Source organism: Ranitomeya imitator, chromosome 3, assembly GCF_032444005.1.
Source record: "Ranitomeya imitator isolate aRanImi1 chromosome 3, aRanImi1.pri, whole genome shotgun sequence".
Classification (NCBI taxonomy): domain Eukaryota; kingdom Metazoa; phylum Chordata; class Amphibia; order Anura; family Dendrobatidae; genus Ranitomeya; species Ranitomeya imitator.
The window spans coordinates 336,006,976-336,033,154 of NC_091284.1; the positions used below are offsets into that span (position 1 = coordinate 336,006,976).

A 26,179-nucleotide genomic window follows, 5' to 3' on the forward strand; every position below is an offset into this window, starting at 1 on the left:
CAATCTGCAGAAGATCCGTCATTTCAACATTTTAACGGATCCTGTGCAGATTGTAAAAACGGAAGTGTGAAAGAAGCCTTAGTTTTAGCTTACAAATACTGATGCAAAATACTGCCAATAATTCTGACAAAAGTACTGATACATTGAGTATTATCTCTTTCTTTACATCCAACCTTCCTCAGGCTATGAAGGAAAGAGCTATGCAGGTGGCACTTTATCTATAAGGCACTCCAAGTGCCTAGCTAATCGGAGAGGAGCAAGGTTACATACCCACAAATTGCCTCCTTTGCAAACATTCTGTAAACTTTAACCATTCAGTTAAATGCCAGAGTTCCAGTGATCATCAGCAAGTGAGTACAATGTAACATACATGGTAATCAATAACTCATTCTAAACATAATATCGTCATGCAATGGATAAACATTCAAAGTACATTAGATTACCCTGAAACGCATGGCTGTACCTGATTCTGCCAGGCATCTTTTTTTATTGACAGGCAAATGGAAAGGTTAAACTAGTGATATTGGTGTATACATCAAAGACAGCTCACTCGTAAAAAATATCCTTCATCAGTCCTTGCTATTGAACATGTTTAATACAGGGCTGGAAAAATCCCAAAATGCGTGTAGCCAGCTTTCTATAATCCCTTCTACCAAGGTGAATAATCTTCCCTCACACCTCTTCTAGGTATGACTTTTGGGCTCCAGGTTTCTGCATCACATTATTTAGGCGGCATTACCTTATACATTCAGATTCATTGTGCCAGAGTAATGTTTTCACTATATAAATATATCAAGTTTCTCATATACTGTATCTATTCAGAGAGGCTGCTATAGAAAATATTGAACATTTGTAACAGGATGAAATTAATTTGTATCTAATAACAGTAATGTAATTATTCTTGTATGTGAAAATAATGTTAAATAACCCCACTCGTCTGTTACAGTAGCTAAGGAAGAAAGCAGAAATAGCTGACTCTAACATGATATATAGATGCTTAAGCTCACTAAATACTATATATAGAGAGATCAATAGCCCTGAAATGCAGATTACAGCCGCTTTCCACATTTCCTGTTGCCTGTGTAGCTGCCAGTAAGCCAAATTGCTAACATAATTGTTTCCAGTACTAAAAAAAACCCCTCTCATCTTTATAGTTCCTGTTGGGAGGTACAAAAAACCCTACAATGCAAACATGATGGAAAAGAAAATATGGTGTATTGACTATTAAGGAATCCTGTAAATACCACAAAGAGAATGACATTTGAATTCCTAGTGTCCTTTCTTCTAAAGTTCTTGCACACTTCCTTACAGCCTGATCTTGTCATAAGAAATAAAGGGGTTGTGCGGTAAAACAAGTAATCTAAGGCAAGTGATAACTTGTTGATCGGTGAGTGTTGACCACTGGGACCCGCACTGATCGGCAGTCTAGGGCACTGTCCTACCCCTTATAACGGAGCGGCAGCGTGCACGCCCGACCACTGTTCCATTCATTTCTTATAGAGCTGCCAAGCACTGTGCTTGGCATTTTCTAGAAGCCCCTTAGAGAATGAATGGGCATTGGCCGAGCATCAGACATGCTGCCCCATCGGTGCGGGCCCCAGCGGACGGACACCCAAAGATCAGCAAGTTTTCACCTATCCTACGCATAGGGTGATTTATAACTTTTCAGATGTCAACCTCTTTAAGGTTAGCCAAGAGGTAATCCCGATATAACACCCTTCCCTCATATTCTCCCAGGTGAACAGGATACTGAGATGCATAAGAAACAGGACCCTCACACTGGGAAACTGCTTACATGGTCTCTATATATAGAGCAATCACTTTGTTTTCTATTATGTATTAAGGAAACACTTTGTGCAAAACTCATACACTGCGATGTGCCTAATGCAAAGCTTTAGGGATGGTGTCATTCTTCATGCCCAAGCCATGCAGTGAGCATTGAACAGTGCTTGAGCTTTGCGTAATCCATGTGACATACATGTTCCGACAGCAGAAACAGCCATCCAATGTTAAGATGACTATACAGAATAATGTTGGATGGACCGCCATTTTTCTTGGGACTAATCAACCATCTAATGTTTATGGGGGCCTTATCCCACTGTTAGGCCCTTTATTTAACATCTATTTAAAGTGCATGGCCTGTGCTAGAACCCTACTAAACGTCTCATATGTTCATGTCTTAGATCCTTGTGAGCAGGAAAAAGAGTTGACAGTTGTTACACACCTGTCCTAGATCTGGGCTCTGCTCTCTACACCTTGGTCTGCTAATCATTTTTTTTTGTGCTCCACGTTGGGCTTTTCAAGTAGCCCGCCGTGCTCCCATGTGTTGATCTTCCTAGGTCTATATACAGCCTCCAAAGACACACACCTGTGTCTTGGTATTACTTTCTAGTAAGACTTTTAAGTTTGTCTGTGGCCATCACTACCTCTGATGACGGTCTCCAGTCTGCTGTGCTGACGTCCTTGCCCACCCAGACATTGGGTTTAGAGGATCCACCTCACCTAGTGAACGCCTTTTTCATGACAATAGTCAGCTCGGTTAATGGTAAATGTGAGACATCAACTAAGTATTCTGCAAAAGCTTGCATGCAAATGCCCAAAGTGCACTGTTTCTAATTAAGAAATACAGAGTGCCCACTTCACTCATGGCTTGTGGAACCGCACAATAGTAAATAACACAACTAATGCAGAGGTTTTTTTTGTAAAAGAATGTAGATGATGTAAAACAAGCCCTGGAGTGCAGAAGCAAAATTCTTGTGTCCAACTATTCCTGAAAGCAAGGTTTCAAAAAGGCTGTTCTAGTGTTTATAGTAATCTTAGACTACGGTAGGCAAAGGTGATAATATTGAGAACTATAAGAGAGATATCTTTCCTAATCCCTTGTCCCTAGTTCCTCTCCATTAACACATGCTCTAAGCACTTGACTTCTACCTTGAAAAAGAGCACAGCGTGGATGTCTTGGATGCTGTCCACCACGTCGCTCCTGTTTACTAGGCCACGGAACACATAAAGCACAAGCTAGAAGTCGTGGTTTCTGGCGTCGAAGTACTCTTCGGATTCTCTGCCCATGAACTGCAGCTTTCACTTCTGCCCGACCAGCAGCCTCCACCATTCTTGCCAAACCTTCTTTTTGCCTGGCCACTCGAAGCTCAGCTTGTAGGAATACACAATGTACCTGTTGTATCCGCATCTCTAATGCACATAGTGCCCTTCTGCGACCTTCTACTGCCAGTAACCGGCGCCGAGCCTCTATTATCTCTGACCAAGGGGGGCTTGGAGTTACAGGAAGATGTTCACCTTGAGTAGAGGCTCTTCGGGATGAGGGTGGGGGGGAAGATTTCAAAGGGGACTGAGCAGGGGCCGAATTATGTGAGGAGGACGATGATGAACGTTTACGAGGGGTGGCTTGAGATCCATTTGATTTTAAAGATAATGATGATTTGGGCAGGGATGGGCTGATTGCAGTATTAAAGAGATTATCATCAAATGCTGGATTAACAGACTGGCTCTTAATGTTTACATGTGGGGAGGGCAATTTTGGAGGTAATGGTTTTAGGTCAAAAACAGCTTGCAATTCAGAAAGTGTTGGAAAAAGATCTCCTGGGTTTATAAGAGGTTCACCAGAAGATGCTTTTGGTGAAGGAGGATCTGAGGTGAGAGGGTTAGGAGAAGACTGAGATAAGGAAATGTCACTCTGTGAAGATGCAAGAGTACTGCTAGAAGCAACATCATGTAGGGATGGATTACTGTTCTTGTGTAACTGAATGGCATTTGGCTTCAAAGTGAATGTGTGAGGGACTGAAATGGACTTACTTATACTTTTTTCCTGAGTGCAGTCCTGTCTTCTCGAAGATGAAGGTTTAGGAGAAGCAGAAGACTTTAAAGGTATATCACGCATACCTTGGGGGGCAGATGCTGAGCGCTTGGGGGACGCACAGGGTGCAGAGGAAAGTCTTCTAAGGAAAACGCTGGGGCCACTGGATGACTTCCAGAAGGAAGAGGCTTGAGAAGGCACAGACTTGGATTCTTTGGTCTGAGGTTCCCTGGAAGACCTTGGATGGTTGAAAACCCGCTGAAGACTCCACAAAGCACTGCCCTGCACTAAAGGCATTGCAAGACACAAACGAGTAGTGAAAGGCAAGAGTGAGCGAGGCTCAGGAGCTCAGGGAGGGATGGTTCAGGGAAGATGCAGCTTCCTTGGTGATGTCAAAGTCATTGTCCCAGAATCACTTTACTCACACAATGTCGCTGGAGCAGCTGAGATCCTGAAGATGTAGAGATGCTGAGATCCTGGGGTGCTGGGATCCTGGTTATGCGGAGATCCTGGGGATGCTGGGATCCTGGGTGCTGAGATCCTGGTTATGGGGAGATCTGGGATGCTGGGATCCTGCGGGTGCTGTGATCCTGGGGATCCTGAGGGTGCTGTGATCCTGGGGATCCTGAGGGTGCTGTGATCCTGGGGATGCTGAGATCCTGCGGATGTTTGGATCCTGCAGTGATCACTGACTTGGTGTGATGATCTCACTTCAAAGCCACTGGTGTAGTGTTGATAATTACTGGCAGGTTAGCGTCTCCTGGAGGCCTCTTTCCTATTCCTGCATGACCATGCACATAGCATCTCCTCATTCCCCATCTTCCTTCTCTGAACATCTGCCGCTCTGCAGCTCTCTATTAGCAACATGTGACATCATCGCCCGAATAGAAGGAGGGGAGTGATGATGCATCGAGGCACTAGAGGTCGTGCTGCCACGGTTAAGAAGTACTCCACTCTCCCCCATACAGGTGTTGCCAGCAGCCATTTTTCCGGAGACAATGATAGTTACTTGCGTCATGTAGCTCTTCACAAGACTTATTACATTCTAGTGACTACATAATTGTGTACGAATAAAAGCAGCATGACGAGTGTGAGCATTTCCAGTGTCTCTGGTGATGCACTACACGCTGTGAGTCGTATTCATACGCGCGACAGACCAGTCACGTCAGTCTATTTCCAGGCTGCAGATACCGGTACGTCACCGGTAGGTGGCGTACGAGCCCGGAGAAAGCATGATGCAAGCGAGCAGGTAAGAGGCGTGGCTGAAGGGTTCACCTGGTCGACTCGACAGGTAGGGGCGGTGGTGCCGGAAACGGAAGCTTGAGGCTGCGGGGAACCCGGAAAATTCCGGAACCGACCCTCTTACTCTTTGTCAAGTTAATCAATGTAAGTAGTAATAGGAGTGAGGAGAGGACGACGGGACAGAGCAGCGCAGGCGGGGTAAGTGCGCGTTACAGTGGGACGGGGGGAGAGAGGAGCGCACCACAGCCTGAGCGAGAGGGACGGGGAGAGAGGAGCGCACCACAGCCTGAGCGAGAGGGACGGGGAGAGAGGAGCACACCACAGCCTGAACAAGAGGGACGGGGAGAGAGGAGCGCACCACAGCCTGAGCAAGAGGGACGGGGAGAGAGGAGCGCACCACAGCCTGAGCAAGAGGGACGGGGAGAGAGGAGCGCACCACAGCCTGAACAAGAGGGACGGGGAGAGAGGAGCGCACCACAGCCTGAGCAACAGGGACGGGGAGAGAGGAGCGCACCACAGCCTGAGCAAGAGGGACGGGGTGAGAGGAGCGCACCACAGCCTGGGGGAGAGAGGAGCGCACCACAGCCTGAGCGAGAGGGACGGGGGAGAGAGGAGCGCACCACAGCCTGAGCGAGAGGGACGGGGGAGAGAGGAGCGCACCACAGCCTGAGCAAGAAGGACGGGGAGAGAGGAGCGCACCACATCCTGAGCAAGAGGGACGGGGGAGAGAGGAGCGCACCACAGCCTGAGCAAGAGGGACGGGGGGAGAGAGGAGCGTACAGCCTGAGCAAGAGGTACGGGGAGAGAGGAGCGCACCACAGCCTGAGCAAGAGGTACGGGGAGAGAGGAGCGCACCACAGCCTGAGCGAGAGGGACGGGGAGAGAGGAGCACACCACAGCCTGAGCAACAGGGACGGGGAGAGAGGAGCGCACCACAGCCTGAGCAAGAGGGACGGGGTGAGAGGAGCGCACCACAGCCTGGGGGAGAGAGGAGCGCACCACAGCCTGAGCGAGAGGGACGGGGAGAGAGGAGCGCACCACAGCCTGAGCGAGAGGGACGGGGGAGAGAGGAGCGCACCACAGCCTGAGCAAGAAGGACGGGGAGAGAGGAGCGCACCACAGCCTGAGCAAGAGGGACGGGGGAGAGAGGAGCGCACCACAGCCTGAGCAAGAGGGACGGGGGGAGAGAGGAGCATACAGCCTGAGCAAGAGGTACGGGGAGAGAGGAGCGCACCACAGCCTGAGCAAGAGGTACGGGGAGAGAGGAGCGCACCACAGCCTGAGCGAGAGGGACGGGGAGAGAGGAGCACACCACAGCCTGAACAAGAGAGACGAGGGAGAGAGGAGCACACCACAGCCTGAGCAAGAGGGACGGGGAGAGAGCAGCGCACCACAGCCTGAGCAAGAGGGACGGGGTGAGAGGAGCGCACCACAGCCTGGGGGAGAGAGGAGCGCACCACAGCCTGAGCGAGAGGGACGGGGAGAGAGGAGCACACCACAGCCTGAACAAGAGAGACGAGGGAGAGAGGAGCACACCACAGCCTGAGCGAGAGGGACGGGGAGAGAGCAGCGCACCACAGCCTGAGCAAGAGGGATGGAGAGAGGAGCGCACCACAGCCTGAGCAAGAAGGACGGGGAGAGAGGAGCGCACCACAGCCTGAGCAAGAGGGACGGGGAGAGAGGAGCGCACCATAGCCTGAGCAAGAGGGACGGGGAGAGAGGAGCGCACCACAGCCTGAGCAACAGGGACGGGGAGAGAGGAGCGCACCACAGCCTGAGCAAGAGGGACGGGGTGAGAGGAGCGCACCACAGCCTGGGGGAGAGAGGAGCGCACCACAGCCTGAGCGAGAGGGACGGGGGAGAGAGGAGCGAACCACAGCCTGAGCGAGAGGGACGGGGGAGAGAGGAGCGCACCACAGCCTGAGCGAGAGGGACGGGGGAGAGAGGAGCGCACCACAGCCTGAGCAAGAGGGACGGGGAGAGAGGAGCGCACAGCCAGCAAGAGGGACTGGGAGAGAGGAGCGCACAGCCAGCAAGAGGGACTGGGAGAGAGGAGCGCACCACAGCCTGAGCAAGAGGGACGGGGAGAGAGGAGAGCACAGCCAGCAAGAGGGACAGGGAGAGAGGAGCGCACCACAGCCTGAACAAGAGGGACGGGGAGAGAGGAGCGCACCACAGCCTGAGCAAGAGGGACGGGGAGAGAGGAGCGCACCACAGCCTGAGCGAGAGGGACGGGGAGAGAGGAGCACACCACAGCCTGAACAAGAGGGACGAGGGAGAGAGGAGCACACCATAGCCTGAGCGAGAGGGACGGGGAGAGAGCAGCACACCAAAGGCTGAGCAAGAGGGATGGAGAGAGGAGCCCACAGCCTGAGCAAGAGGGATGGGGGAGAGAGGAGCGCACCACAGCCTGAGCAAGAGGGAAGGGGAGAGAGGAGCGCACCACAGCCTGAGCAAGAGGGATGGAGAGAGGAGCGCACAGCCAGGAAGAGGGACGGGGAGAGAGGAGCGCACCACAGCCTGAGCAAGAGGGATGGGGGAGAGAGGAGCGCACAGCCAGCAAGAGGGACGGGGGAGAGAGGAGCGCACCACAGCCTGAGCAAGAGGGACGGGGAAAGAGGAGCTCACCACAGCCTGAGCAAGAGGGACGGAGGGAGAGGAGCGCACAGCCAGGAAGAGGGACGGGGAGAGAGGAGCGCACCACAGCCTGAGCAAGAGGGATGGGGGAGAGAGGAGCGCACAGCCAGCAAGAGGGACGGGGGAGAGAGGAGCGCACCACAGCCTGAGCAAGAGGGACGGGGAGAGAGGAGCGCAGCACAACCTGAGCAAGAGGGACAGGGAAGAGAGGAGCGCACAGCCAGCCTGAGCAACAGGGTCAGGGGAGAGAGGAGCGCACCACAGCATGAGCAAGAGGGACGGGGGAGAGAGGAGCGCACAGCCAACAAGAGGGACGGGGGAGAGGGGAGCGCAAAGCCAGCAAGAGGGATGGGGAGAGAGGATTGCACCACAGCCTGAGCAAGAGGGACGGGGAGAGAGGAGCGCACCACAGCCTGAGCAAGAGGGATGAGGGAGAGAGGAGCGCACCACAGCCTGAGTAAGAGGGACGGGGAGAGAGGAGCGCACCACAGCCTGAGCGAGAGGGACGGGGAGAGTGGAGCGCACCACAGCCTGAGCAAGAGGGACGGAGGAGAGAGGAGTGCACCACAGCCTGAGCGAGAGGGACGGGGGAGAGAGGAGCGCACCACAGCCTGAGCGAGAGGGACGGGGGAGAGAGGAGCGCACCACAGCCTGAGCGAGAGGGACGGGGGAGAGAGGAGCGCACCACAGCCTGAGCGAGAGGGATGGGGAGAGAGGAGCGCACCACAGCCTGAGCGAGAGGGACGGGGAGAGAGGAGCGCACCACAGCCTGAGCAAGAGGGACGGGGAAGAGAGGAGAGCATCACAGCGAGATGGGGAAGAGAGGAACGCACCACAGCCTGAGCAAGAGGGATGGGGGAGGAGCAATTGGTGAGCAAGAGGGATGGGGGAGAGGGGAGCACATGGCGAGCTTGAGGGACAGGGGGAGCGGAGCTCACAGTGGGATGGGGAGAGAGGATTGCACCACAGCCTGAGCAAGAGGGATGAGGGAGAGAGGAGCACACCACAGCCTGAGCAAGAGGGACGGGGAGAGAGGAGCGCACCACAGCCTGAGCAAGAGGGATGAGGGAGAGAGGAGCACACCACAGCCTGAGCAAGAGGGACGGGGAGAGAGGAGCGCACAGCCTGAGCAAGAGGGACTGGGAGAGAGGAGCGCACCACAGCCTGAGCAAGAGGGACGGGGAGAGAGGAGCGCACAGCCTGAGCAAGAGGGACGGGGAGAGAGGAGCGCACCACAGCCTGAGCAAGAGGGACGGGGAGAGAGGAGCGCACCACAGCCTGAGCGAGAGGGACGGGGGAGAGAGGAGCGCACCACAGCCTGAGCGAGAGGGACGGGGGAGAGAGGAGCGCACCACAGCCTCAGCGAAAGGGACGGGGGAGAGAGGAGCGCACCACAGCCTGAGCAAGAGGGACGGGGAGAGGAGTGCACCACAGCCTGAACAAGAGGGACGGGGAGAGAGGAGCGCACCACAGCCTGAGCGAGAGGGAAGGGGGAGAGAGGAGCGCACCACAGCCTGAGCAAGAGGGACGGGGAGAGGAGCGCACCACAGCCTGAGCGAGAGGGACGGGGGAGAGAGGAGCGCACCACAGCCTGAGCAAGAGGGACGGGGAGAGGAGCGCACCACAGCCTGAGCAAGAGGGACGGGGAGAGAGGAGCGCACCACAGCCTGAGCGAGAGGGACGGGGGAGAGAGGAGCGCACCACAGCCTGAGCGAGAGGGACGGGGGAGAGAGGAGCGCACCACAGCCTGAGCGAGAGGGACGGGGAGAGGAGCGCACCACAGCCTGAGCGAGAGGGACGGGGAGAGAGGAGCGCACCACAGCCTGAGCAAGAGGGACGGGGAGAGAGGAGCGCACCACAGCCTGAGCAAGAAGGACGGAGGAGAGAGGAGTGCACCACAGTTTGAGCGAGAGGGACGGGGGAGAGAGGAGCGCACCACAGCCTGAGCAAGAGGGACGGGGGAGAGAGGAGCGCACCACAGCCTGAGCGAGAGGGACGGGGAGAGAGGAGCGCACCACAGCCTGAGCAAGAGGGACGGGGGAGAGAGGAGAGCATCACAGCCTGAGCAATAGGGACGTGAGGGAGAGTAGCGCACCACAGCGAGATGGGGAAGAGAGGAACGCACCACAGCCTGAGCAAGAGGGATGGGGGAGAGAGAGGAGTGCACCACAGCGGGACAGGGGAGCGCACAGCGAGCAAGAGGGACGGGGAAGAGGAGCGGAGAGTGAGCAAGAAGGACGGGGAGAGAGGAGCACACCGCAGCCTGAGCGAGAGGGACGGGGGAGAGAGGAGCGCACCACAGCCTGAGCAAGAGGGACGGGGGAGAGAGGAGCGCACCACAGCCTGAGCAAGAGGGACGGGGGAGAGAGGAGTGCACCACAGCGGGACAGTGGAGCGCACAGCGAGCAAGAGGGACGGGGAAGAGGAGCGGAGAGTGAGCAAGAAGGACGGGGAGAGAGGAGCGCACCACAGCCTGAGCAAGAGGGATGGGGGAGGAGCAATTGGTGAGCAAGAGGGATGGGGGAGAGGGGAGCACATGGCGAGCTTGAGGGACAGGGGGAGCGGAGCTCACAGTGGGATGGGGAGAGAGGATTGCACCACAGCCTGAGCAAGAGGGACGGGGAGAGAGGAGCGCACCACAGCCTGAGCAAGAGGGATGAGGGAGAGTGGAGCGCACCACAGCCTGAGCAAGAGGGACGGGGAGAGAGGAGCGCACAGCCTGAGCAAGAGGGACGGGGAGAGAGGAGCGCACCACAGCCTGAGCAAGAGGGACGGGGAGAGGAGCGCACCACAGCCTGAGCGAGAGGGACGGGGGAGAGAGGAGCGCACCACAGCCTGAGCAAGAGGGACGAGGAGAGAGGAGCGCACCACAGCCTGAGCAAGAGGGACGGGGAGAGAGGAGCGCACCACAGCCTGAGCGAGAGGGACGGGGGAGAGAGGAGCGCACCACAGCCTGAGCGAGAGGGACGGGGGAGAGAGGAGCGCACCACAGCCTGAGCGAGAGGGACGGGGAGAGGAGCGCACCACAGCCTGAGCAAGAGGGACGAGGAGAGAGGAGCGCACCACAGCCTGAGCGAGAGGGACGGGGGAGAGAGGAGCGCACCACAGCCTGAGCAAGAGGGACGGAGAGAGGAGTGCACCACAGCCTGAGCAAGAGGGACGGGGAGAGAGGAGCGCACCACAGCCTGAGCAAGAGGGACGGGGAGAGAGGAGCGCACCACAGCCTGAGCGAGAGGGACGGGGGAGAGAGGAGCGCACCACAGCCTGAGCAAGAGGGACGGGGAGAGGAGCACACCACAGCCTGAGCAAGAGGGACGGGGAGAGGAGCGCACCACAGCCTGAGCAAGAGGGACGGGGAGCACATGGCGAGCTTGAGGGACAGGGGGAGAGGAGCTCACAGTGGGATGGGGAGAGAGAGGATTGCACCACAGCCTGAGCAAGAGGGACGGGGAGAGAGGAGCGCACCACAGCCTGAGCAAGAGGGATGAGGGAGAGAGGAGCGCACCACAGCCTGAGCAAGAGGGACGGGGAGAGAGGAGCGCACAGCCTGAGCAAGAGGGACGGGGAGAGAGGAGCGCACCACAGCCTGAGCAAGAGGGACGGGGAGAGAGGAGAGCTTCACAGCCTGAGCAATAGGGACGTGAGGGAGAGTAGCGCACCACAGCGAGATGGGGAAGAGAGGAACGCACCACAGCCTGAGCAAGAGGGATGGGGGAGAGAGGAGTGCACCACAGCGGGACAGGGGAGCGCACAGCGAGCAAGAGGGACGGGGAAGAGGAGCGGAGAGTGAGCAAGAAGGACGGAGAGAGAGGAGCGCACCACAGCCTGAGCAAGAGGGATGGGGGAGGAGCAATTGGTGAGCAAGAGGGATGGGGGAGAGGGGAGCACATGGCGAGCTTGAGGGACAGGGGGAGCGGAGCTCACAGTGGGATGGGGAGAGAGGATTGCACCACAGCCTGAGCAAGAGGGACGGGGAGAGAGGAGCGCACCACAGCCTGAGCAAGAGGGATGAGGGAGAGAGGAGCGCACCACAGCCTGAGCAAGAGGGAAGGGGAGAGAGGAGCGCACAGCCTGAGCAAGAGGGACGGGGAGAGAGGAGCGCACCACAGCCTGAGCAAGAGGGACGGGGAGAGAGGAGAGCTTCACAGCCTGAGCAATAGGGACGTGAGGGAGAGTAGCGCACCACAGCGAGATGGGGAAGAGAGGAACGCACCACAGCCTGAGCAAGAGGGATGGGGGAGAGAGGAGTGCACCACAGCGGGACAGGGGAGCGCACAGCGAGCAAGAGGGACGGGGAAGAGGAGCGGAGAGTGAGCAAGAAGGACGGAGATAGAGGAGCACACCACAGCCTGAGCGAGAGGGACGGGGGAGAGAGGAGCGCACCACAGCCTGAGCAAGAGGGACGGGGGAGAGAGGAGCGCACCACAGCCTGAGCAAGAGGGACGGGGGAGAGAGGAGAGCATCACAGCGAGATGGGGAAGAGAGGAACGCACCACAGCCTGAGCAAGAGGGATGGGGGAGAGAGGAGTGCACCACAGCGGGACAGGGGAGCGCACAGCGAGCAAGAGGGACGGGGAAGAGGAGCGGAGAGTGAGCAAGAAGGACGGGGAGAGAGGAGCGCACCACAGCCTGAGCAAGAGGGATGGGGGAGGAGCAATTGGTGAGCAAGAGGGATGGGGGAGAGGGGAGCACATGGCGAGCTTGAGGGACAGGGGGAGCGGAGCTCACAGTGGGATGGGGAGAGAGGATTGCACCACAGCCTGAGCAAGAGGGACGGGGAGAGAGGAGCGCACCACAGCCTGAGCAAGAGGGATGAGGGAGAGAGGAGCGCACCACAGCCTGAGCAAGAGGGACGGGGAGAGAGGAGCGCACAGCCTGAGCAAGAGGGACGGGGAGAGAGGAGCGCACCACAGCCTGAGCAAGAGGGACGGGGAGAGAGGAGCGCACCACAGCCTGAGCGAGAGGGACGGGGGAGAGAGGAGCGCACCACAGCCTGAGCAAGAGGGACGGGGAGAGGAGCGCGCCACAGCCTGAGCAAGAGGGACGGGGAGAGAGGAGCGCACCACAGCCTGAGCAAGAGGGACGGGGAGAGAGGAGCGCACCACAGCCTGAGCAAGAGGGACGGGGAGAGAGGAGCGCACCACAGCCTGAGCAAGAGGGACGGGGAGAGAGGAGCGCACCACAGCCTGAGCTAGAGGGACGGGGAGAGAGGAGCGCACCACAGCCTGAGCAAGAGGGACGGGGAGAGAGGAGCGCACCACAGCCTGAGCAAGAGGGACGGGAAGAGAGGAGCGCACCACAGCCTGAGCGAGAGGGACGGGGAGAGAGGAGCGCACCACAGCCTGAGCGAGAGGGACGGGGGAGAGAGGAGCGCATCACAGCCTGAGCGAGAGGGACGGGGGAGAAAGGAGCGCACCACAGCCTGAGCGAGAGGGACGGGGGAGAGAGGAGCGCACCACATCCTGAGCGAGAGGGACGGGGGTGAGAGGAGAGCATCACAGCCTGAGAAATAGGGACGTGAGGGAGAGTATCGCACTACAGCGAGATGGGGAAGAGAGGAACGCACCACAGCCTGAGCAAGAGGGATGGGGGAGAGAGAAGTGCACCACAGCGGGACAGGGGAGCGCACAGTGAGCAAGAGGGACGGGGAATAGGAGCGGAGAGTGAGCAAGAAGGACGGGGAGAGAGGAGCACACCACAGCCTGAGCGAGAGGGACCGGGGAGAGAGGAGCGCACCACAGCCTGAGCAAGAGGGACGGGGGAGAAATTGGTGAGCAAGAGGGATGGGGAGAGGGGAGCACATGGCGAGCTTGAGCGACAGGGGGAGAGGAGCTCACAGTGAGCTAGAGGGATGGGGAGAGAGGAGCGCATGGCGAGCTAGAGGGACGGGACACTGCCAGGTGAGACTGTACTATTGCTTTGTCACTCGAGAATAGAGAGTGGATGCCGGAGTCGGCCACAGTTACCGAGACGTTTTCCTGAGCAAGCTGGTCGGGACTCGTGGAAGTCCCTGCAATAGTCTGTTCAGTGTGTGGGACACCAGAGACCATAGGGAGTCTAAGAGCCTGGGCACATTCTGGAGCAGTACGCAGGGAATGGGCCCAGTGCTCACAGGGCATTTGTCAGATGTGGTACTGGAATATTTATACTCCTGTAAAGATATTGCCCTTCCCGTAAAAGTTTTTCCTTTGAGCTTTCCTTCATTTTACCAACCTGCAGTTTTATACTTCATGTCTTAGTAGGACAGCTGAGGTTGATGAGCTTGTGGTGCTCTTGTGGTATATGTGAGGTGCACGGTAGGCAGCGATGGGGAGCACGGAACTTCAAATGGACGCCACAAGCCATTTTATGGAGAAACTAGGAGCAAGATGGCGCAAATAGGGTCTTATCCGAGTAAATAAATAAGGTCATGCTAACCTGGTAAGGTTGTGATCACATGTAGAGGCATAGAAACACAGCTGCTGCAGATCCAGCCTTACTCCATTTACATACAAAGCCTTGTTGGTAGCCCCTAAGACAAGTTTTCACCAATGCCAGTTGCCTCTCTGCGCCAGTCTGTACCACTCAGTACAATTGAAACGGACACTCTTCACTCATACAAGACTAGTCCATGTTGTTTTTTTTTCCTTATTCATGGGCTTCCATTGATCTGTGTGCCGTCCATTGTGCCAACAAATCTAAATTACTCTCTCCTAAACCGGGCACATGGGGAATTATCTTTTGTCTGCCATATGAAAATGTAAGATTGAAAGCTTGAGAATGTGCAACTGATTGTATTTTGTTTTTCCTTAGGACTTATTCATGAAGCAATGCCCCGACCCCATCCTGTGACTGTTCCTCCTGGTCGGGTATCCCACCCAGCTCATCCTCCTATACATGAGACATCAGGTCATCCAAATTCCCGGCGTAGAAGTCCTCCAGAAGACATAACTCTTATATCGGGGTCCGCTGAGACCCCACCAGAGGAGCCACCATGCTGTCCTACTCTTTACCGGGCATGGGCAACTTCCAAAGCTGTACTGTGCTATGTGGTGTCTTGCAGTTGTTGCCCAGAGAAAGACCCTGATATATATCTTTCTTGCCCTGTAGAGAACTCATCTGGTGCCCCTGTGAATGGGCATCCTGCTAGTAGCCCCCGTCCTCGTGTTACTGTTAGAGACAAGAAAACCGCCCTTGGCAATAGTTTTAGTTACCCAGATCTTAAATTAATGGGTGTGCCTGTGTATAATAGGCCGACTGGTGCCACTGATATAGAACCCATTAAAGAGCCCCCCGCTCCACTGCAACCACTTGTGTCCCGCAGTTCTACCAAGGACTACTACTCCTCATTGCGGGACTCCGATCCAGAGTTGCCTAGGTTGAGTGGTTCTATGTCCAGTGCGGAGATTGATGAACTTATCTGGCACAAGCTAACAGAATTGTTCAGCCTCCATCAGATTGATGAACTGGCAAGATGCACCTCTGAGACAGTTTTCCTGGAAAAGAGCAGCAAAATTACAGAATTAATCAGCAGCCTGACACAGGACTACCAACTGGAAGAGCAAGATGCCGAGTGTCGGCTAGTGCGGGGTATTATACGCATTAGCACCCGTAAGGCACGAAAACGTGGACGCGGTGGTGAAAAAGGAGGCAATGGGCAACAGCACAACGGCCAGAATGGTGTCAAAACCCCAGACAGTGGCAATGAAAGCATGCAGGAGTCTGGACTGACCAGCCAGGATGGTGCGGATAATTGGGAAATGGGTGGGATGTGTCTTTAGTGTGAAATGAATGGAAACATTTGTCTCATTCCATTTATTCTTTCATCTGCGTATATTCTGCTAAAATAGAAACTGACCCCACAAAGATAAAAATGTTCCTATTTTTTTTTTTTTTTTTTAGAAAAGAAACATGCTTTGAAAATACTTTATAGCATAGCGCCCTTATCATTTATAGGAAAAATACTTCCCCCAAATGGTGTGCCAGAGGCTTAAATGTACTGCCTCCATATGCCATCTTGGGCATGTCTCTAATGTGCGCTGTAAGGTCACCTTGAGGGTGTACGCACAGCGTCCTATTCTGATGGGTGAGCCCATTGAGGAATATGCAGGAAATTCTGTAGATTTATTTTTTGTCCTAAAGCATTTTTTTTAACAGTTTTCTATGGCAGCTTTTTTTTTTTCTTTTTAAAACTCAACAGTGAAGGAACTGAAAATGAATTTTCACACAATAACGCTCCATATGTCCAGGGTGTCTTTTGAGTCTTCCCATTAACTTGTAAAGTAAAGAGCGGTTTCAGAGAAGAAAACGCCAGAATGGTCAGATTACGATTTAACCTCTTGGCGTCTTTGAATACCTGAAACAAGTAACACAATTAACAATTCTGTTAACTTTATCAGGTGGGTTTCGGTGCAGACCCGCCAGAAAAAGCAGTCATATATACATATCAATATGATGGGTTTCTTCAGAAGGGTAATGCATTTATCAGCTAGTCCTAGAGAGGTAGGATTCTCACTTCCCCAACCACTAATCTGCAGGCAGAAGTAAATGGCCATGTCACTAGCCAGCTGTCCAGCCTAATCACATTGGAAATCTGGCATGGTTGTACTGTGGATGTGAATTATGCTCGGTGTACTTCACTAGCTGCGTTATCTTCCTCAACTGCATGGTCAGGGAAGAAAATCCTATACAATTTAGGGACCGGGCACACTGATTTAAAGAAAAAAAAAAAATGTAGCATGCCTTAAGACTATTTTGCAGCCATCTAGTGTGAGCGATGGTATTTTTTTTTTATATGTTAATTACAACGCAACATTGGCAGTTGGCGACATTTCTGAAATATGTGGGTTAGCCTCCCTTGTTTTCGGGTAAATTCAAAGTGACATTTCCCACATGTCTGCTTTACATTAGCACCATTTGTAAACTGTTATCTTATTTTGTTAGCATTTTAGAAGATTTAAACATGGAGCAGTAATTTTTTCATTTTTTTTTTTCAAGCAAATTTACAAAACTTATTTTTAGGGATTTGTTCTGTTTTGAAGTGACTTTGGGGTCCTATATATTGGAACCCCCCAAATGTGATACCATTTTAAAAACAGCACCCCTTAATGTATTGAAAATTGGTTTTGGGTACTTCATTAACCCTTCAGGTGCTTTTCAGGAATTAATGTAAAGTGGCATGACAGGAATGAAAAAGTGTATTTTTTACCACCTAAATGTCGCAAACTTCTGAACAGGTCACTATAGCCGGCAGAGTCTGTGAATTGCCATGGCAAACATCAGGACGACACAACCATGCTCTGAGTGCCAATGGGGATAAAGAGGCGGCCCCCACTCTCTTAACCATTTAGATGCTGTAGTCCCTATTGACAGCAGCATTGAAGGGGTTAAACAGATATGGACGGTGCCAACACTGATGGTGGCTGATGCAGAAAGTTGTCAGCTGTAGTGTTACAGCTGAAAGCTAAAAGATTGTCACCTGAATGAGGATGCTATTCTCTCATATCTCAGGTCAGTAAAAAGACGTATTGGTGGTCACTGAGGGGTTAAATATGTGCCACATATCCAGTTGAAGTAATGAAACTTTCTGTTTGGCCATTGTTGATCAGCAGTCATGGGTCTTGTGCATTTGTACGGCATACACAGCATAGGGATTAATGAATCGGGCACTTGAACAATACTAAAGTACTACACAGGATCCAGTCCTGCAGTGTGGGAAGAGAAGGATATGTTTAATCACTCCAATTTGGTTAGTAGTGTAGGATTTCTGCATGTAATAACCAGCTGGTCATTGCATCCTACGAGGTATTGGAGCATTATGGGTAAACATTGGCCGCCTTTGCAGTTAATGCATGTTTTCATTTTCTTAACACTATACTTGATCTTTGTTCCACAATTGTTTCATCTTTTAGAATTTCTGGATGTAAAGATTTCACAAGAGACCAGTGCAGATCTCATAGCAAGAAACATGAGGCGGTACAGTGCACCAGGTATATGAATGCTGTATATTTTGTATAGTATAACCACGTACTTTGTTGTAGTTGATAATGTTTCAAGATGGGGAAACCAAACCCCCAAAACTGAAGGCTTTGAGATGAGATTAGTGGTGAAGCAAGGGTTCCCAATGTCCAGTGTGTACATGTGCCACCATTGAAGAGTATGTGAGAATTGACTAGATTAATTTAGAACTTAAATAGTTTGTTGGTTATATACAGTATTTTCCTGACCTGAACTCAACAGCCTGACATATGCCCGTGAGGCTGTAGAGATCTGGTCCAGATACCCATAGTGGCCCACATACGGCAGTTTGTAGATGCGCCGTGCATATGATTGTTACTCAAGGCATGATGAACTATCACTACTAGGACAGCCTCTTCTTGATGTAAATGTTTGGCCCCAATAATATGGAAAAAGTCCATACTTGCCTCCCGATCCGGCGACTTTCCAGCGGTGTCGGCACTCTCTCCCATGCGGTTGTTATGACAAGTGAGCTTGGTACACAATCAGCACTGGTGTCACTGTCCCATCTTTGTGCGGTTAAGTAGTTAGCAGGAAGTCAAGGCTGCGGTTGCCGCTCACTTCCCGGCAATCGCTTAACTGTACGAAGGCGGAGACAGTGACACCAGCGCTGATTGTGCGCCAAGCTCGTGTCATAATCGCATGGGAGCCACGGGAGGCGAGTATAGACTTTTTTTTAATTTTGTCGTAATAATAGATGTCCAAATCGATAAGTCTGTAATCACTCTGATTGCAGACTTATAAATCCTCCCAGCGCACGCACTGTGCAATGAGAGGATTCGCTGGTTTCTGAGCGAGCACTGAAAGATGTTTGAGTTATACATACTCCAGAGCTCGACTAGTGAGCGCAGCCTCATTCTATACACTTGTATGGAGCGAGGCCCCGCCCTGAATACAAACGCGGCTGTCCAGTAAGCGTGGCCAACTAGAAGGCAATTCCTCGCTCCATACCAGTGTATAGAGCAAGGCTGCATCCATTGAACAGGCTTTGGCCGGGAATATGTATAGCGCATGCATACCCCCTGGTCCTGTCTCAGAGGCCGGCAAATCCTCTGTGCGTGCACTGGGGGTATTCATATTTCTGCAGCCCCACAGTGACTACAGACTTATCAATTTGGACCGGACAACCCAGATAATTTGAAAGGTTCCTTATTCTTCAATCAGACGATATATTTTAGTCATGTTTCCTTTAAATCATAAACCCAACATACCAAGCCATTTAAAGGGCTAGAGGCATAAATGTGAAAAAATTGATGAAAATGATGAAAATGCAGTTTTTGACATGCCCTTGCTGCAACCCCGACAGCGCCGTTTCACCTACCAGGCTTCTTTCATTAGGGAGCATGCCCCTGCATTTTCATCAATGTACCGTAAGTAAATGTTTGTCTCACGTTTACTTTGCAGTTTGTACACTGCTTTACTGGCCACATGGCTCTCATTTATTCCAGTAGTTTACAATCCATATAATATGGATCATTAGCACTTGGCACTTTTATATAGGTCATGTTCATTTTTTCTTTTTAGGATTTCCTAGTGTGCTTAAAACTGCTCTAGTCACTTGACCTTTAAATGGAATCTGTCACCACTTTTTTGTGATATGTAAAAATATCATTCAATTTAGTGTCGCCTATGCATTATACCAGTACTTCTTATACCCCTTGACTCCCCACCTTTGATCCATAAATACCGTTTATACTACTCCTGTGTGTATGTAAATCTGCTCGGCTTGCTGTATGTATTACTTTCTGTGAATATCACAGCTCGCGTAGAGTTAACGCGCGTGCGCATTCAAATGGCCTCTCGCGCATGCGCAGTTTGCTTTGCCCTACTGTGGGCAAAGCATAAAATCAGTATTGCGCATGCGCCAGCATACGCCATGGCTTTCTATGGCCTGGAAGTAATGCAATGCAATTGTGTGTTCCCTCACGCCGAAAACCTGTCAAAAGCATATTACACCAGGAGAATCGGAAAGTCCTCCGAGATTCACTTTCCGATTCTTCCGGTGTAATGTGCAGGGCACTTGACAGGTTTCCGGCGTGACAGAACACACCATTGCATTGCATTACTTCCAAGCCATAGAACGTAATGGAGTATGCCGGCACATGCTCATTACTGATTTTATGCTATGCCCACAGTAGGGCAAAGCATACTGCGCATGTGCGGTAACTATACGCGATCTGTGATATTCTCAGAAAATACTTAAAGCACGCGTGGGGGGGGGGGGGGATTTGGGTTAGGAGATGGACAATAAGCCCCGTCCATTGGACCGTGCAGATTTACATACACCACAGGAGGAATATAAACGGTATTTATAGATCACTAGATGGTGGCCCGATTCTAACGCATCGGGTATTCTAGAATATGTATGTATGTTTGTACGTCACGTTTAGCACAGCCACATAGTATATAGCACAGCCACATAGTATATAACACAGCCAGCCACGCAGTGTATAGGGCAGCCCAAAAGTTTGGACACACCTTCTCATTCCACATGTGTTAATTCATAGTTTTGATGCCTTCAGTGTGAATGTACAATTTTCATAGTCATGCAAATACAGAAAAATCTTTAAATGAGGTGTGTCCAAACTTTTGGTCTGTACTGGATAACACAGCCCACGCAGTATATAGCAGTGTGGGCACCATATCCCTGTAAAAAAAACAAAAAAACAATCAAAATAAAAAATAGTTATATACTCGCCCTCCGGCGTCCACCGAAGCTGTCCCGATGCTGCCGCCAGCTTCTGTTCCCAGTGATGCATGGCGAAATTACCCAAATGACTTAGTGGTCTCACGAGACCGCTAAGTTATCTGGGTAATTTTGCAATGCATCCCTGGGAATGGAAGCTGGCGGCAGCATCGCGCGCATCGGTGGACGTTGGAAGGTGAAAATGGCACAATTGTTTTATTTTTTTTCAATTATTTTTAACATTATATCTTTTTACTATTGCATAGGCACCATCAACAGTAAAAGTTGGTCCGGGATCGGGCGACACACTGGCACTGACTGGAGGGGAGTTGGGAGGGGGCACTGACTTGAGGAGTGTAGGGAGGGGCCAATTCGCGGCCGGACTAAGCCTGTGTGCCTGCTGGCCGCGACCAATCGGCGACGCGGGATTTCTGTTACAGACAGACAAACGGAAGCACCCCTTAGACGATTAGATAGATAGGTGGGGAGTCGAGGGGTAGCAAAAGTACTGGTATAATGCATAGGTGACACTAAATTGAATATTTTTACCTGGTAGCCCAAAAAAGTGATGACAGATTCCCTTTAATATTATATATACCATCATCTGATAGGTTCACTTTATTCTTAATGCACTTTTTTGAGCCTGTGTTTTCAGCAATTTAACTGACCATTTTTATATACCAATTTTAGGAGTATATCTCCTAGAGATTTGTGAATGCTGCTAAAGTCCATAGCCAATGATGCATTTGCCCATTTGCTAATTTTTATTGAAATTCCCCTTTTGTTTAAAAATTTTTGGGTAAATCATTTTGTAATTAAATTGTGAAATAAAATATTTGAAGTCTTAATTTTTGTTCATGTTTATGCCTCTTTATCCCTTTAAATGGATTGGGATGTTGTGTTTATGATTTATGTATGAGGTTACACTATACAGTATCAGGATTTTGTGATATAGATCTTTCCTTTAAAGCATCAACATAATGCTTGTAATTTCTAAGACACAACCAAATATCTAAAATATCTCACATAAAACGAGCACACTTACTTTATAAAGGAGTTGTGCTGCCTGACCCCGTGACGCATCGGATTCCCTGGAAATGACCACCGTGTAGTTGGCAGTGACTGCTGTTATCTTTTCCAGAATAATCCGCTTTGCAACTATCTGTAATTCTGTGTGCATGTATTAGTTAAAATGAAATTGTGAACTGTTTTTTTTTTTTTTTTTCCCTATCCTCCATGAGAGCTAACCAGACATGTGCCCCGTGTACGTTCATTTTGATGATCTAAAAGGTGATCTAAAGTGTTGTGCGAACACATCTGTCACATGGTGGTTGGGTGGCACGGTTTTCTGAGGCACTGGGTGACTGTCATATAATGGTTTATTTTTTTTTACATTCAGTAAGGAGTTCTGTTGTGTGAAATGTTAAAGCGTCCCTCCAGTTTCCCAATATTAAATGTCTGTATTATCGATTTTTAGCTGATAACCTGCAGTACCTGAAGTGAGCTGCATGCTACAGTCAACTAAGCAGTGGCCAGCTTGTCACTTGTAGCTGCCATTTTCAGTGCGAGCGCTGTAAAGTCCTATGACGCTCACTGTCGCACTGAAGATTCCGTGCTAGCAGCAGGATGCTGCTTAATTTACTGTAGCCAGCATCACACACCTGGGTGGTCTGTGATTTGAATTGTCCGATAATGCTAATAGTCATTCAAGTTGTGTCCTGCACTATATTCTACTTCTTGTAAAACTGGAGATAGGCTTGGGTCGTATATAATCGGTAGCCAGACTATAGCATTAGCAGCCTTAATGTAATATATTTTGGGGGGGGCAAGCTAAAATGGTTAGAGAAATGTAATTAAATGACAAAGGTAATGTCTGATTTCAGACCACCATTCAGTTATTCACCTCCCCCCACCCCCCCCCAAAAAAAAAAAGGGTAGAGGAGGTAAATGAAAAAGACCAGTTAGGCTACGTTCACATTAGCGTTTCCCGACGCAGCGTCGGGAAATGCAGCGGCGACGCATGCGTCATGTGCCCCTATATTTAACATGGGGGACGCATGGACATGCGTTGTGCTGCGTTGTGCGACGCATGCGTTTTTTTTTGCCGCAAGCGTCGGGAAAAGAAAACGCAACAAGTAGCTTTTTTTTTTTTTTTTGCGTCGCAAAACGCATTTTTGCATGCATTTTTATTTGCGTTGTGCGTTGCGTCGCCGACGCAGCGGCGCACAACGCAAATGTGAACGTAGCCTTACAAGTTGTCTTCTCAATTAGAGTACATAAAGTGCCATGCTTTTCCAGCACTGGCAACACCACTGGCTTGTCTAGTATTGCAGCTAGAGATGCATTGTAGGAGCCTAGTTGCGCTGGACAATTAGTTTATGTTTAAACGTGGCAGTTATGATATATTGTAGAAAGTTCCACTACTATTCCAAATAGTACATATTGAAAGCAGCTGTAAAAGCTCACACCACCATTTTCTGCTGTGTAATTGAAAAACTCATGTTACATCTGCAGAAATTGATAGGTATGAATTAAGAAAGATAGATATATATATATATATTATACACACACAAATCCAGTATACAATGGGTGGAAGTGTTGAACAATTTTGGAAGTAAATATATTCCTAAAGGTGTTACTGACATGAAATTCTCATCAGATGATGTTAACCCCATCCAGTCCACACAAAGAAATCAAACCATAGATGTCCTTAAATTAAGTTGTGTAGTAATGAGAAATGACACCGGGAAAAAGTATTGAACAGGCTTGCTGAAATGTAATACTTGTACAACAGCCGTTGTTGGTGAGGAAAGCTTAAGAGATGCCTCATGTATAGACACTAGTCCCTTGCATTGCACCTTTACGGTGGGGTCCCACTAGTGTATCACATGCGAGATGCTAATGACAGCTCCAGCTCAGCAGTCCGATCCTCTTGATGCGAGAATCGAATAAAAGCTGCGGAGATGGAGAAATTAATTTTGTACTGCACTCAGGTGATATCCGAGAGCAGTGCAATGTTTCAGATGCACCCATACATAGCCTTATAGGGGTGCATGTGATCCAAATTCAGCATGAAATTGCAGCATGTTGCTATTTTTTCTTTTCTTTTTTTCCTCCCTGTCAGATTGCGATCCAATTGGAGCAGGAAAAAGAAAACGCAATGGAGAACAGAATAGGATTATATTGGTACAAATGGACTATGAGGATTCTTTTGGGCCAGGAGCAGTGGGCACAGATGCAATGAAAAAGCCCACGTGTCTAGTTGGTACATGACCTAGTGTATGCAAGTGTACTGAGCAAAGCTGCACACGTCTTGTCAGAATGTGGCAGTATGCAAATTGCATATTTACGGTCACACAACCACCCACTCTCCGCACTCGAGGATCCTCAGCGCATGTGGGCTGTGAGAATTCATAAGTCCTTGTACACTAAGGCCAGACAACCCCTTTAAGATTGGTGATGTGCACGCCAGTCTTAATGAATTGCTCGCTGGAGTATAATGTGCCAAAGGTCCTTAACAGCCACACAATGCTTAATGAATTTAGTGCTTCTTCTGTGCCGTCTGCAGACTAGAGCAGAATTTCTGGCATAAAAACCACCAGTACTTTAGCTGAACTTGATTGATGAGTGGGTGTAGCTCCAACCACTTTGGCGGACCTGTTTCAAACTGGTGGGACTCAAAGTTTACAACATTTCAAAGCGTTTCTTAGGCTATGTTCACATTTGCGTTCTTCCGGGCTGCGTCGGGCGCAGCCGCGGCGACGCATGCGTCATGCGCCCCTATACTTAACATGGGGGCGCATGGACATGCGTTGCATTGCGTTTTGTGACGCAAGCGTCTTTTTTGGCGCACGCGTCAGGGCGCAGAGGACGCAGCAAGTTGCATTTTTTTTTTTGCGTCCAAAATCATGCCAAAAAAGGACGCATGCGTCACAAAACAATGCGTTTTGGTTTGCGTTGTGTCGCCGACGCAGCACCGCACAACGCAAATGTGAACGTAGCCTTAGAAGGACATTCATCAAAGCAGAATTCTGCCAAGAACAATTTATGGCTGACTCCTTATCAGAGGCAGGATTACAATGACAGGTTACACAGCTGTAGTCTGGTCTATTGCGCTTATACTTCCCATTTCAAGAAATTCAAATCTATAAGACTAAAGTAGCCCATATCCACAGTACTAACTGTAATATTTACAATATTTAATAATGATTGTGAAAAAAATGTAACACAAATACTGATTTAAATATGTAATTTTCTGATGACACATTCCCTTAACTGTTTTTTAATGCTTGCATTTGATCACTCTGTAGTTCTGTAGACATTACCCCTACAGGCGGCACATGTTGGTGGGCAGAGGGTGATCCGTTAATATCTGGGCTAGCTTAGTTCTCACTAGCAATCCATTTCCTTTTGCACAACACTTGAATATATCGTTACAGGAGATAAATCTTGGGTGTGTAGAATTCCATGCTTACTGGTTTATCTGGGCCAAGCATCTCTGGAATCTTTAGTAGGGCCTGGGCCATATGGGTATTTGGATGATGGAGCACTTGTCACATACTGTACAGGCCTGAACATATTATAGTGGAGGTAGTAATACTACCTGGGCATTGTGTACCTAGGATTATGTATGCAAATTTCAGTAAGGCGAGTCAGAATATTTGTATTATGAGATGCCATGCAAGTAACCCAATACTTGCATAAAAAAAATATATCTTAAGCTGTCATTATGGTTAGGTAATAAGCACTCCCCCCACCAATATATTGAAACTACTAGCTGCGCTTTAGTTGGTATTGATGACCTAGGCATATATCATGCTAAAGCAGATCTGCTAGTTTTTCACCTTCTGAGTGTATACACATCTACGACTTGTATGTTCTTAAGCTAAAGCTTTCTCTGCTGTAGATTTTTTGACTTTGTAATACAATTCTTTTTCAGGAACTACCTTCCAGAAAGATGATTCCCTTCCAGACACAGAAACAGACTCTTCAGGTACCCCTCTACTGAAGGTTTACTGTTGACAGAAGAACAAATCCTAGATCATCACCTGGAAGCGTCAAGACCTTTTTGTGGCTAGACCAAGTTGTATCGATATGTCATCCAAGCTATTTTCTCAAGTTGAAATCCTATAGGAACTATTTAGGTTCTTTCCAACAATGGCTTTGGTCAAGTCTGTGCTATGTAATGTAAATGGTGTAACTATTCATTTAATGTTTTGCTTTCCATTTCTGAAATGTTACATGAAAGCAGCATAGTGTCGAGCTGTCAGTTATCTACATATGTATATAATTGTATAATATGTGTAATTAGAAGATGCTGTTCATAAGACGTCAGGTTAGACTTGCATGTATTAATCTACATGTCGGTCAGGAAAATGTTAGTTCAACTATTTGACTTTTTAAAATCCCCAAGTTAGTTATTCACAACCTTCTAACACTGTTAAGTTAGCTTATCCCTTACTATCACAGTTGCCAAGGGTTGGATTCATAGTGTGGCGTAATTTAGTAATTACTGTAGCTTCTGTTCTCAATTTTAGTCCTTGATGAAAAACATTGCTTTAAAAAGAAAAAAAAACATGGCTGCTTTTTCCTCTAACAGCAGCATTTATGACATTTCCCAAATACCTGATCCGATGAGTTGCTTTGGGGACTGGAATTGAGAAATCCGGCTGCATAGTACTCTACAAAAGGTTGAGGGGAAGTTTAGGGTTTGTATGGTAATTTGTGTCAATATGTAAATGTAGCTATGAATTACAATAAAAACCTCATTGTCATGTACTCAGTCTGGTGCCTCATCCACACAT

General features: G+C 50.1%; 1 protein-coding gene across 3 annotated transcripts; it reads left to right on the plus strand.

Annotated features, from left to right (window-relative positions):
• The first annotated feature begins 4,700 nt into the window (after positions 1–4,700).
• Positions 4,701–26,153, plus strand: KDF1 (keratinocyte differentiation factor 1). 3 transcript variants are annotated; one of them, XM_069756741.1, is made up of 4 exons: positions 4,701–5,063; positions 14,486–15,415; positions 17,584–17,661; positions 25,315–26,153. In XM_069756741.1, exons 2-4 carry the CDS (start codon positions 14,503–14,505, stop codon positions 25,395–25,397), a joined length of 1,074 nt encoding a protein of 357 aa, XP_069612842.1. In that variant the 5' UTR covers positions 4,701–5,063; positions 14,486–14,502; the 3' UTR covers positions 25,398–26,153. The 3 variants fall into 3 exon arrangements, with proteins under 3 accessions (XP_069612842.1, XP_069612840.1, XP_069612841.1); XM_069756739.1 differs by lacking the exon at positions 4,701–5,063 and adding an exon at positions 5,103–5,200; XM_069756740.1 differs by lacking the exon at positions 4,701–5,063 and adding an exon at positions 5,117–5,254.
• Positions 26,154–26,179: the final 26 nt, after the last annotated feature.

Coding starts and splice junctions, on each gene's coding strand:
- KDF1 (XM_069756741.1), top strand. CDS start 14,503: ATGCCCCGACCCCATCCTGTGACTGTTCCTCCTGGTCGGGTATCCCAC. Junction 15,416..17,583: donor TGGACTGACCAGCCAGGATG/GTGCGGATAATT, acceptor TTCATCTTTTAG/AATTTCTGGATGTAAAGATT. Junction 17,662..25,314: donor GAGGCGGTACAGTGCACCAG/GTATATGAATGC, acceptor ATTCTTTTTCAG/GAACTACCTTCCAGAAAGAT.